We start from the raw sequence: 13,762 nt of genomic DNA, 5'->3' as shown, positions 1-13,762 counted from the left end.
GCAGAAAACACCAACGTCACATACACTGAGAAAGGACCAAGCTGTTTTCTATTTCTGGGTTCTGTAGGCCCATTCTCTTGACCTCCCAAAGGACTTCTGAGCACCAGCTCTAGACGAGATACTTCGAGAAAAGCATGACATCATTTCCTAAACTCTACAATCCAGGAAGTTCGTCTTAGAAGAAAAAAAAATCATAAAAGCGAACTCCTGGCATTTCTTATCTCCCTTCTTCTGCCCAAGCTGGTCTTGCACAAGCAGGATGACCTTCCATTGGGTGACAAATATGTCGTAAGGGAAACGTTTACAAGCACTACAGGAATGACCTGGTGCCTCGCCCACTTCATTAGAATTCTAATTAGGTGTGTAGGAGAGGCTGCTATAAATGGTAAGGACATCCCCAGCCGGCTCCCCACACCTTCCGTCCGTCTGTCTGTGCCATTCCCAGAGAAGAGGCAGAGGAAGGCCAACATGACGGGTGAGTGCATGGCATCTTCCTTACAGGTCCTCGCTGGAAGCCCGTGCTTCTCCTGGGCCAGTCCAACGGGCCAGTGTTCAACCCCCGACGGTTGCCCTGGGGGCTCTGAAGGCTAGATCTTAGTACCCTGGGATGGTATTCCCCGGCGCCTCTTTCTCACTGGCTGCCTCACCACTCCAGCATGATGCCGGGGGTAGAACATGTTTGGAATGTAGTCCTGAGTGATGGGCACAGTATTCCACTCAGCTGGACGTCCTGTCCCTTAGATGGACAAGTCTCGCCTTTTCCAGCCCAGTGAGACCCGCCTCTCTTATTTCTCAGTGCGCTTGTTCCAGCTGTCAGTAAACATAGGCAAAGAAAAGCACATCGCAGAGCTACAAAGGAGAGAGAGAGTGACAGCGTGTAAGTTGATTTAAAAAAAAAAAACTCATTAGCACAGCTGGAATGCTCCTAAGTAAACCACACATCCGGAAGCACCGCAGGCTCTTTGAAAAGCGACTTGATGAGCTGAAACCTCCCGTGACAGAAAGAGCAGGTGTGCCGCAAGACGGTCCCTTCTAGCTGCACCAGGGGAGGACGGGTGGGAAAGAGCTCTAAGGAGCACAGTTTCTTGGGCTCTGCAGTCACTGCTGAGGGTTTGGGTTCTCGTTAGCCAGTGCCCCTGCCAGGCAGCGTGCTAATTATTGCGTGTCAGGGGTGCTCAGCCTCGTGGGTTGACAGTGACGCCAAACCCAAACAAGGCATGAGTCAAACCTGTAAAAATCGTGAATGGTAGTTAGGACCTCGGGAAGGTCTGCCAAAGAAATCCTTCAGCCTGATGCAAAAGGCAAATGCTGGTTACCTTGGTAATCCCAAAGCCCAGGACAGGGTGGCTGCAAGCACCAAGCCCTCCCTTGTCCTCTGTATCCTCCTGGGAACATGCATTCACGCTGGGTTGCTAAGAAGAACTCTGGACCCTATAGACTCTAGCATGAGGAGATAAGTGTCCTCTAGGCCATCCCCCTCCCTCCAGGTGGAAAGGGCAGCGGCCCAGTGGGGACAGTCTTCCCGGGGCCACACAGCCCAAACTTGGTCCCAGCAGTGACCTTTCTGCTCTGTCCTGTTATCAGAGCTGAGCTCAGAGATGAGCACATGTGACATCTGGGACGCAGGAAAACAGTACAGACCTTGGTTGCTCGGTTGAGCTCTCTTCCCCACTGCTCTGTGTTCCTTGGCATCACCAAGCCTCAGGCTCCCGTTTGCAAGATGAAAGGCCTGCAGTAGACAGGCTTAGGCTCCTTCTGGTACTGGCCGCCCTGGCCATGAGAGGAAACCAGGATCAGGGAGCACGGGTCCTGGCACACGCTCACCCCAGTGGCGAGTGCATGGCATCACTCTGCAGGCCTGCAGGGACCCCAGCATAGCCTGCCCGTGGTGAGACCATGCCACTTCAGCAGGCCTGTGTTTCAGGGCCTGTGACTCATGGAGACACTGAGCTTTCAAAGTTCAGTATCTAAATCAACCAGAGCCATCCTAAGGTCACAACAGAATGTAGACAGTAGCCAGTTGGGGGAAAAAATCCGTTTTTAAAAAGGCAGGGTGAGTACCTTCATTCCCTTCGATTTGTGGCATTGTCACACAGGTGGTTCCTAGCTTAGCATCAGCCAAGCCAGGTAGTGCTCAGCAAATGTTTCTGGAATGAATGGCTTTACTTGTGGGACACCTAGGGAATAGAGCCATGGCAGGTGCGGGTGCGGGTGGGGGACACAGATACATGAGCTGTAGTATATGCCCTCAGTGAGCTTGCACTCACGGCCTGACACTGCTTGGAAACACCAGTTCCTAGGCAAGTGACCCACAAGGTGGACGGTCATGAGATTGCTTAGCAAATCCAAACCCAGCGCTGTGGGGTGCCAAGAGGAGGAGGGGATTAAGTGCAGCCAGGATTTAGGATAGGGGAGGCCCCGGGGGAGCAGATGGCATTTGGTCACAGACGATGAGTTAGGCATGGTCAGGAGCCTCGTGGGGTGAGGAGGGTTTGGGGCACAGGAAACAGGAAAATAAATGGGGATGGGTCGACAGGTATAACCCAGGGGACAAGCAGGGTCCCATGTGTGCTGGTTTGAAAGGACTCTGTGTCCCGCTCCAGGTTCTAACCGGAATCAGCAGGGACCTGGTTATTCCTCTCCTACTGGAGGGAGCAGCCCGGGTGGTGGTGGGGATGACGATGGCAGAGGAAGGCCTGGCTGGCAATGCTCTGCACAAAGTGGTGCAGCGTCCTAGGGCCCTCTGTGAGGGGGGAAGCCTTGTTCCCCACCCCCAAACATCCCCCAAAGCCCCTTGGGGGGGTCTGAGTCAGAGACAGAACCCCCAAAGTCTAAACCTGCAGGAGGCCAGGACTAATTCTCCGTCCCCCGTGGGGCGGTGAGCTTCTCTTGCCACCTGCTTTATGGGGCAGAGTGCTCACCTTCCTCAGCCTCATTCCTGATCTGCAGAGGACCTGTGCCATTTTGGGCTGTAGATCTGCCACAGAAAAGTTCTCCTTGGAGCTGGGACACCAGTGGCTCTTTCTGCCCCTGAAGCAGGGGTCTGCCTCCTTCTGTAAACTCAGAGAGTCCAGGGCTCTCCTGGAGCAGGGGGTACAGCTTCTGTCTCAGCCCCCTGGACCAGAGTGACACCGAGGCTACCTCTGCAGGCAGATCACCCCTTGGGCTCAGGGGCTCAGGGCTATACCCTCTTAGCACCTGTAAGAGGATGAGCTGCCCCTTCTCTGCCTCAGGACCCCACCTACCCCCCAGCTTCCTGTCACCCAGTGGCTGCAACCACCTGCAGGGAGGGCCACCCAGGATTCCACTTTTGCCACCAAGGATTCCACCTACAGAGATAGGACAGCCTCGGGGTTACAAGTGATGTCAGACGTGTCCTGGGTTGCATCTCAGCTCTGTTCCTACTAGCTGAGTGACTTTGGGCAGGCTACTTAACCCTGTGTCTCAGTTTTCTCATCTCTAAGACGGGGTGCTTTTAGGGGAGCCTGGTTAAGCATCCAACCAGGCTTAAGCATCCAACTCTTGATTTCAGCTCAGGTCATGATCTCAGGGTTGTGAGATGGAGACCCCCATCAGGCTCCACACTCAGTGAAGTGGGGAGTCTACTTGAAGATTCTCTTCCTCCTTCTGCCTCTGCTCCTTCCCCTATTCATGCTGTTTCTCTCTCAAATAAATAAATCTAAAATAAAGTAAAATAACACGTGGCATTTTAGTGTCCGCTTCATAGGTGCTCAGGCCACATAGCTTATTATCACTTGGGAACTTATTTCCTGAGTCTGTTTTCTCCTTGTCTTGGAGTCTGAAGAAAAACCCTATGAGACAAAGAGCATTTTGTTTTTCTATTGAGGAGGGTTTCCAAGGACCCTCTCCCCCTCCAGCCTCCTCACCAGCCTCTGGAGTCCCCAGTTCTCATCTGTATGTGGGCTATCTGTATTCACCTCCCATGATTTCTCCATCTGTGTCCACTCTGCTGGGCTGGGCTGCACAGATGGGGCAATTAATCCCCCCCAAGGCTCCCCTGCCACTGGGGTGAGAACTCAAATAGGAAATCCTTTTCCCCATCGCTGGGGAGTGGAGGGAACAAGGCCCCAGGGGTTCTAGCAGGAGCTGAGGGATGGGTTCAGAAGGCTCTGCCTTCCTTGCTCTTAGCTTAGTTCCTTCTTTTGTGATGAGGAGCTGTGATCTCCCCGCACCCCCATTCCACCCCCTAGAATGGCCACGTGGCTCAGGTGAGACAGGTGGGGGCAGAGCGTGCTGCTGATGAGCGTAAAATGGTGACCAGGCCCAAGAGAGGGACCCTCAGTACTCCCTGCATATTAGAATCATGGAGGGGGGGGTTAAAACAACAACCCCCTAGTGCTGACCCTAACCCTGAGATTCTAATTGAATCTTTCTAGGAAGGGGGCCCCAGCCCAATCTAACACTCTCTAGACAGTTCTTATGTGCAGCCAGGGTGGAGAACCACTGGTTTAGGGGCTTCTAACAGCTCCTTTTGGAAACGAGGGGGCTGAGGAGTCCTTCTTCCTTCCTCTCTCCCTGACCGCATACTGTCAAGGTAGGGAGTAAGCTAGGGGTGGCCCTTTCTCCTCGACAGCTTCCTGGACCTGTGCCTAAGTCACTGACACCACAGTCACCTGGATTGGCTGTAGGCTGGCAACTTGGAGGCATGTGTGGTCAGGCAAAACTGGCTTCCAGTCTGGGCTGGGGCCAGGCTCTCTGTCTGAGTATGTGCTATTTGGCCAGTGACGTCACCAACTGGACTTTCAAATCTCTCATCTGTGACAGGGGAATAACAACATCATGGGAGTTTTGTCACTATTGAAGGACATAATGTCAATAAGATACACGGTGCCGGGTGTGTCCAAGGTCCCCAGTGGCAGTCCATAAAAAAGCTCCAACTCTCCTTCATCTTATGTCACTATTGGCATAACGTGTCGGATCCCAAGGGACTTGTCCCCCTCCCTGCCCCCACCTGTGGGGGCCCAGGTGTTAGTGATGGGATCCCGATAATTACCCTACAAGAGAGGATGTTGGGGCCTCACTGTCCCCTTCTATAGATGGAGAAAGCACCACCCAGAGATGTGGAGAGCTTGACCAAGGCCCCAGGACCCTTCAGACCACCAGTCCAGGGTGCATTCCACATGACCCCAGGGGGCCTCGCCAGCCCCTTGCTCAGCTGGCCAGTGGAACCCCATCTTCCCCTCCACCTGCGTGCCAAGAAACTGTACTTCCCGTGCTGCATGGGGATCGAACATGTCTGAACACGGGTGAAGGACAAAAGGAAATGAATGACCCGAGCTCAAGAGAGCTGAGAGCTGAGAGGAAAGCCCTGTGTGCCTGGGGCCAGTGGGGGGCTGGCCAGGAGCTGGGGGTGTTCCGGGTGTCCAGAGGGGAGTGGCAGGAGAGGGTGGGAATTGGGAATGGCTCACAGCCCCTCAGTGAGTGACCAGGCTTCCAGACCTGGTTTCTGGGCCATGCTCTGCTTCTAAACTACTTTGAAATCCTTTTGGGGGTTCAGTGGTCTTCCTGTAATATGAGAATATTGGATTACATCACTGCTTTTCAAGCTGTCAGCTGTCACTCATTAGAAGATTATAAAATCAGTTTAGTGGATTGTGACCAGCAATCAAAAAAAAAAAAAAAGAGGAGAGAAAATATCAAAATATCAATACATTGTAAATAGTAAAGGTTAGTATTTTGTGAAACTTTATATCTATTATAGACTCATGTATTTAAACACTCTAATTTCTTAATGTGGTCTCTAAAAAAATACTTGAAGACACTTGGCTAGACAGTTTTTAGTTTAACAATCAGCCCTAATTAGCTCTAGAAATCTGTAAGATACAAATCTTTGCCTAGAGAGGAGACTTGGGGAATAGGGTCTGGACAGGTGGGGAAGATCCAGCCACCGGAGTATTAGTTATGTCATGCTGGACCACGTGCCAGCAACTGTATGGTGTGGTCCTCCTGGGAATGGGAAGCGGAGAACCCCAGGCACACACCTGGCAATCCCCGTCTGCTGCTGTCCTGTCTATGGCAGGTGATTCAGGTACAGAGCCAGGCTGATAAAGATTGAGACAGCTGACTAGTAACACAGTCCAGAATCTGTTCTGCGCTTCTCATGTTATCTCTGCCAAAGATGGACCACAGAGTGGGAGTTATGTTTTAGGTATATGTGATTAGGTTTGGTTATGAATGATGGTGAACTCACAAATAGGAATGGCTTAGAGAAACAAAACAGAAGTTTACTTCTTCCTTAAACAGTGGGTTGAGATGTGGGCCATTCTGGGAGGGTAAGGCAGCTGCACAGTGCCCAGGGGCCCGACCCCAACCAGGCTCCCACTCTGCCATTCCCAGGGCATTCCCTGCACATCTATCCACATCACTCCCACACTCTGGGCAGCAGGATGGAAGAAGAGGGAGATAAGCAGATTAAGGGCATTTGCCAACCATTTTTAAAAAGAGATTTTCTCAAAAGAATTGAAAACAGGTATTCAAACAATGACCCGCAAAAGAACATTCCTAGCAATACTATTCACAAGAGCCAAAAGGTAGAAACAACCCAAATGCCCCTCAACTGATGAATGCGTAAACAAAGTACAGTACCGCCATATCACAGAATATTTTGAAGCCATAAGCAGGAATGAACTTCTGATAAATGCTACCTCGTGGACAAACCTTGAAAACGTTATGCTAAGTGAAAGAAACCAACCCTGAAGGCCACATAGCTGTGTGATTCCTCCTACATGAAATGTCCAGGTTAGGCAAATCTGTGGGAACAGAAAACAGGTTCATAGTAGCCAGGGGGAATGAGGAATGATTGTTAATAGGGGTGATGGGAAGATCTGAAACCAGACCATGGTGATGGTTTCACAACATAGTGAATGTACTATAGGCCACTGAATTGTACACTTTAAAAAGGCTACACTGGGAAATTTTATGTTCTGTGACTTTTAGCTCAATTAAAATAAAAAAAAAAAAAAAGAGGTTTCCTGGCAGCTTTATAACTTCTGCCTACAGGTCTTTGGCCAGAACTCATTCACGTGACACCCCCCCCCCACCCCGGCTGCAGGGAGCCCGGGAAATGTAGTGCCCAGTTATATGGGGGATTTTATTACCAAGAAAGAAGGGGAGAGGGATGCCCGGGTGGCTCAGCGATTTAGCGCCTGCCTTCAGCCCAGGGCATGATCCTGGAGTCCTGGGATCGAGTCTCGCATCAGGTTCCCTGCATAGAGCCTGCGTCTCCCTCTGCCTGTATTTCTGCCTCTCTCTGTGTCTCTCATGAATAAATAAATAAATAAAATCTTCAAAAAAAAAAAGAAGGGGTGAAGGAATATAGGGGTAGACACTTAGAATAGTCTCTGCCACACTGGGACTGCTGGAGCCACTGATATTCTCAGGAATTGGAGAAATTGCCCCAAGCCTGCCACCGGAGTTAAGCAGTAACTCCAGGAGGTGGCATGGAAATGAGAGAACCCTGGGATGAGAGTCCAGAGATGTCCTGCTGTGGGAAAGCCACATTCCAGGCCTCCATGAGCTCACATCCAGAGTGTGAGTGTGAGTGTATGATCTGTCTCCAAAGTTTCTTTCCCTCTGATGTTTTTCATGAGTCAATTGGAAGAGTCATGCAACTCTCCCTTCCTCCCTTCCTTCCATCCAGACTGGGGCAAGCCCTGAGGTTGTAGTAAACTCAACCTTGTGGAGAACCTTACATAGTTGTGTCCTTACCCCACTCCCTGCCTGTCCTTTTCCTTCCCCTTCCCCTTCCCTTCTGGCAGAGGGGGCTGTGATGAGTGATATGTCAAGGGATGGAGGGTGGGGGAAAACGAAGGAAACTAGGAAATCCACAGATAGGATCATCAGATCCTTGATTAAGGGGCTGGTAGAGCCAATCCTAGGGTTCAGAGAAAGGACAGTGATTGAAGGTGGCAAGGAGAAAAGTTTCAGAAACCACACCAGAAGGCTTTATGAGTATGCACCCAACCTGCCCATCCCACTCAGGGATGCAGGGGCAGGCTGCTCCCCTTTTATTCACCTCTCATGTAGAAGGAATGCCTTTTTGTTTTGTGGGCTTTTTTTTTTTTTTTTGAACATGTTTCTCTTCCAGGTATTCACTCTTTCCTCTTGGTCAGAATGCAAATGCCAGTGGGAAAAACAATGCGTAATGAGGTCCACTCACCATGTGGGTAATTTCTGGGCTGAAGGTCTTGTAGACCCCCCATTCCAGGCAGAGAACTGGGGATCACAGCAACAGGAGAGTGCCAGTAAAAACCTGACCCTGTCGGTTACTAGGTATATGACCTCAAATAAGACTTTGATCCCCCTGAGCGTCAGTTTCCAATTTGTAGAAGGATTCCACCCATGATGTATGCAAAGTGCTCTGTATATTGTTAATAGCAATTGACTTGCAGTTGACTGATGTCAAATGTAAGGCTTGCTTCTCCTCACCTTCCAGTTCAGAGAAGTCCTGTGTGTCTCACAGATGCCCTAATGGGGAGCTTGGCTCCTTCGTGCTGGGGCTCACGCGTGGTGTCAGGAAATGCAGAAATGACTGTCACAGTCACTCTGAGCGAAGTCTTGCCTCCCGGGGCATGCACAGTGCTCCTCATCTCCTTTCAGTGTCTCTGTAGCCTATGCACCTGGAGCTCAGCCTTTTCTTCATCATCTTCTCTATGAACAAACCATTGGTTTCTGGAGTGAAAGGGAGAAGGCCCTATTCTGGACTCAGCAAATAGTGCATAACCCTTGGTGGAGCAAAGAAGGATGTTTGGGCCTGTTGGAGGGGAGGCAGATGCCAGCTACAGACACGAACCCCTCTTTCCCTCCCCCTGAGCTTTGCAGAGGACTATCTGGGTATACACTTTCTACTCTCAAAAAGTTCATGATCTAAAGTAGTGAGCTTCATCTGGGGAGAAAGGTATGCTTCCTTTTGGGTTTGGGAGGAGGGTGAGGAATCTTTGGAGACTCATACGATCTGAGGCTACATGTTCCTTAGAGCTATTCTTTCTAAAACAAGACAGTATAAAGCTCTACCAAATCGCAACTGTCAGGGATGCACGGAAAGTAGTAAACAAGCTGTCAAGAGGCAGGGGTTCAAAAACATGGGAACATTGCCCTAGAAAGACCAAGGAACTAACAAGTTAGCTCTGTACAAGCCCTAAAGAGCTCAATGTTTGCCCAGTTACGTGAGAGTATATAGAAGGTCTAAGATCTGGGCTGTCACCATTCAATATTTATGTACAGGAACATTCATCTCCTTTCTGCTCTTCCTCTGCTCTTACCTTTATTCAATAGATACTTATGGATTGCAGGAATGTTTTCATTTCCCTGAGTTTGTGCCAAAGCTTATCACTTTATTCTTTCAATACTTACCTGTTGAGTGAATGAATGAATGGGCAGATGTAAATGAATGAATCTTTCATGCCCTGAGCTGGTGGCAAGATCACTTCCTGAACCCCCTCTCTCCACTCGCATTCTTTGGCTCACTACCCCAGACAGTCTGCATTTCACTTGATAGAGTATCTATGAGGAGCTTCTGCCCATTTCTCCAGCTAATTGGGTGGGAGCCCGTGGCCCCAGGCCTGCCCTGGAGCCCCACTCTCTCCCACCTCAACTTTCTCTTGTGTGCAGAGCCTCTACACTAGCCAAACAACACATCTGCTGGCCCTGCCTTGGGATTCTCTCCCTATCTTCTGGAATGCAGGCTATTCCCTTTGCATCCAAGAAAACTCTCTTCAAGACCTGGCATTTTCAGTGAAGCTTTTCCTAATCCCTACAATTGAAAGTGATTCTTTTCTGCCTGCATCTCCAGGACACCTTTTATGGGGAGACAGTGGACTTACCCCATTATATCATTCATTTCCACTTGCGCTTGTCTTACCCACGGCTGAAACTCTTCGAGGGTTAAGACTCCTTTTCAGGATCCCTGGGTGGCGCAGCGGTTTGGCGCCTGCCTTCGACCCAGGGCGCGATCCTGGAGACCCGGGATCGAATCCCACGTCGGGCTCTCGGTGCATGGAGCCTGCTTCTCCCTCTGCCTGTGTCTCTGCCTCTCCCTCTCTCTGTGTGACTATCATAAATAAATTTTTAAAAATTAAAAAAAAAACTCCTTTTCATACATTTTTACACTTCCAACATTGCACCTAATGTAGTGTCCTACAAATAATAGATACTTTATGCATGTTTACTGGATGAATGCGCCACACTCAACTTTCCCTATGAGCTAAATTTTGAGCTGTGGTCATGATGATCATTGCATGATGAGACTTTATTTGTTCATTTATTCCTTCATCCATTTGTCTATCTACCTGTCCTAACACTATCAAGTGATGTGCTTAGGCATAAGAATATGAAGATCAAGAAGGCCCATTCTGATGGTGAGAGGCAGATACACATTAAAAAAAAAAGTTGTGTCTGGCACTGGGACGTGTCACCACACTCTCATCATATAGCCAGAAACCAGTTTGGTTTGCAGAGGAATGAGTGATAAAAATCTCGCATGCAACTTTGAGGAATACAATTTCTCAGAAGGTTTATCCAGGCTACCCTCCTTATACATCATGGCATCTGTCATAAATCCTTCTCAATTTAACTCCACAACCACATAAGAAGAATCTGGGGTTGGGTGGAGGTTCGAAGTGTTTAACCTCGGGGTCTTATCCAGAAATCTCATGGGGCTTTGACTGGTTCCCATATTCCGCTCTTGCCAGTGAGCAGTTGAAAGCCCCCTCCAGGCCAGTGATCACCCAATCTCTAGGCCTAGAAATGCTCCTCAGAGTCACGCTATCCTCCCCAGCCAGCAGCAGAGGCCCAGCTGACATCCAGGTATTGCACATCTAGAGAAAGTAAGGAATACACTACACTAGTACACATTTGCTGGATGTTGCAGTGGTAAAAAAAAAAAAAAAAAAACCAACAACAACAACAACTTGTGGTATCTGGGAAGGTACAAAGAGAAAAGCAAGCAAGTCAAACTGAGATGATGGATTTGAGAGACATAACCTCCTCCCAGTTCTGTCCGAGCCCCTCTCCCCCCACCAAAGTAATGATGCTAAAGTGACAAAATGTGGTTACACAGAACTGATCGCATGGTTCTCCTGACTGGTCGGGTGAAAGTACCCTGAGCACATGGCCTGCTCCTTAAGGGCTGAATGACTGTTGACCAAGTAGAAGGGAAGGTATTCTCAGCTCCTTGAGTAGTATGTGCAGAGGTTCAGCTGCCTGAAAGGACAGCATGAGGAATAGGTTATGAAGTGCTTGCTATGCTCAGTCAAGGTCTTTGAATTTTAATGTGATTCTTCCTAGAAGTTTGGCTCTTTCCCAACTAGCCCCACCCAAAAGCTGTCCTTTTGGTAACTTACACCTTTCCCCAAGCCACCATCCCTTGCCTTCCAGGACCTCAGTTCCCCTCTTCTGTCTTACAGCTTTAGAACCCCAGAGTATCAACTGGCAGGCGACCTCCAACCGGCGTGCACATCACACAGACAGGTTCTCCAGCCAGGAGCTCATCTTGCGGAGAGGTCAATCCTTCAATTTCTCATTGAGCTTGAACCGAAGTCTTGGCACTGGAGAAAGTCTGGGTTTCGTAGTCTCCACAGGTACCTGCTCATCCTTCACACACACACACACACACACACACACACACACCTGAGCAGCCCTTGGGGCTGTGCATTCCTGGGAGTGGTGGTGTGACACTGGGGTCACTAGGCTCTGGGCTCTAACCCAGCTCTGCCATTGACTTGGTGTGACTTTGGGCAAGTTTCTGCATGTCTTTGAGCCTGAGAGTCCAACTCTTCAAACCAGAGAGATTTGGCCCACTTGGCCTCTCTGGTTGTGTCAGTTGTGTCCAGTGTTATTATTGGTACCTCAGTGGATGATGTCCCCACAAAACACCCCTGTGGTTGTATTGAGATCTGGTCTCTCCCCACAGTCTGGCCAGTACGCCTTGGTTTTCATTGTCCTCTGTCTTCTTTTATAGGACCTCAACCCTCAGAGTCAGCCAGGACAAAGGCTGTGTTTCCACTTTCCAATAGGACAAGTCGTGGTGGCTGGAGTGCAGAGCTTGTGTCCAACAAGGACAATATTCTGACCATCTCCATCTCCAGTCCTGTCAATGCACCTGTAGGATGGTACACACTGAGCACTCAGATCTCCTCCCAGGGCAAAGACTTCATTCTGAAACTTGGGATGTTCATTCTGCTCTTTAACCCCTGGTTGCAAGGTAGGCACGTAACCCACACTCCCAGCCATCAGCTAAGCAATACCAATGGAAAGAAGCTGGGGGAATGATTTTTACAGGCTCAAGTTCTATTAGGGGAGGTTTGTGGGCTATGGAAATAGAAGCCAGGAGGAGGCTAGGAGGAGGCTAGTGAAACTGCTCCATCACTGGGCTCCTCCAGAAGCCATAGATCTGAGTCCCAGTTCTGTTACCTAACCAGCTCTGTAAGTCTTGGCAGTCAATCTATCTTTCTGAGTTTCAAATTCCTTACCATTAAATGGATACCCTGCTATTTCCTCTGCGGCTATTGCAGGGACCTCATGAGCTTTTACAAAGTGCATAATATGGTATAACTAAAAGAGACAATGACCACAGTGTAATTCTACAGCATGGAGATGGCTTTCTGCCTGAAGGAGCAAGTGTCTCATTCCTGGAGTCTCATTTTCAGACCCTCAGGTCACCCCAGCTTCTCTTCCAAGTTCATAGTTCCCACAATATGAGTTGGAAGCATTAGAGTTCAAGGCTTCATTCCTTAGTGGAGATTGGTGGAAGGGCTGCAAGTATGGCTTGTTCCAGCCACAAGGCCAGTACTTAGGAATGGGAGAAGGACTGGTCTCTGAAGTCCTCTGTAAGATTCTAGTTTGTTACATCTGATTTTTGTATTGAACAGAGGATGGTGTTTTTATGAGTAACCATGTGGAAAGAGAGGAGTATGTTCTGGAAGATGCCGGCATCATCTATGTGGGGAGTACAAATCGAATCGGCATGGTTGGCTGGAACTTCGGACAGGTAAAAGGGTCATAAGGAGGCTGGGCATACTGTTCCTATTACCCAAGAAGCTCTGTGGCTGGCCCTGCGGAGGTGGAAGTTCCCAACTCTGTCTATTTGCCTGCCCTTCTGTTCATTCATTTACTCATTCAGAAGACATTTACTGACCACCTACTATGTACCAGGCCCCAGCTGCACACTTTTGCACACGGAAGAGAGATAAGACACATTTTCTGTCATTGAGGAGGTCGTGATCTAGTGTACAAAACAAATATATCATTAAATTGATACAATGAGGTTTTCTTGGTGCCATGATACACAGATGAAGATAAGGCCTAGATGAGACACTTGGGCAATAATGTACTTTCTGTTACTCATTCCATCTAAGAATGTGACAGAACTTCCTGGAAGGAAGTTTGGCCTCTCAAAGCCTTAGCCTTTTGTCCTTCGTTACTCTGACCACCCCATCTGAGTCCACAGAGCTCTCAGGTGTGCTTAGCCTAGAACATATTAGGGGACCCCCTCCACCTTTTCTTCCCAGCATATAGTCAACTAGAGCAAGGCAGCTGTATATTTCATATGTTGGAGGTTTTGGGCCAAATTTCACTGGAAGGAAGAAAAAAGAAAAAAAAGTGTAAGGGCATAGGGTGTGCCTCGGGGTAGAAAGGAGGCTAATTTTAATGGCATGGTCTGGAAAAGCCTCTCTTAGGGAGGAAATTTTAATCAGAAACCTGAAGGAGGCAAAGGAGTTAGATAGGTGTCTTGGGGAAGCGCATT

At 49.1% G+C, this 13,762-nt stretch overlaps 1 protein-coding gene across 1 annotated transcript in view; it reads left to right on the top strand.

Moving 5' to 3' along the window:
• Window positions 1–356: 356 nt before the first annotated feature.
• Window positions 357–13,762, top strand: part of TGM3 (transglutaminase 3) — a 40,138-nt gene continuing 26,732 nt past the window's right edge. The window contains exons 1-4 of the mRNA XM_038571794.1: window positions 357–475; window positions 11,424–11,597; window positions 11,978–12,220; window positions 12,888–13,006. Of these exons, the coding sequence (XP_038427722.1) occupies window positions 469–475; window positions 11,424–11,597; window positions 11,978–12,220; window positions 12,888–13,006 (543 nt within the window). The 5' untranslated portion in view covers window positions 357–468. The remainder of the gene's footprint in view (window positions 476–11,423; window positions 11,598–11,977; window positions 12,221–12,887; window positions 13,007–13,762) is intronic.

This window comes from Canis lupus, chromosome 24 (assembly GCF_011100685.1).
Source record: "Canis lupus familiaris isolate Mischka breed German Shepherd chromosome 24, alternate assembly UU_Cfam_GSD_1.0, whole genome shotgun sequence".
Classification (NCBI taxonomy): domain Eukaryota; kingdom Metazoa; phylum Chordata; class Mammalia; order Carnivora; family Canidae; genus Canis; species Canis lupus.
The sequence above is the reverse complement of the archived record's forward strand: the minus strand, read 5'-3'. Positions and strand labels throughout refer to the sequence as shown.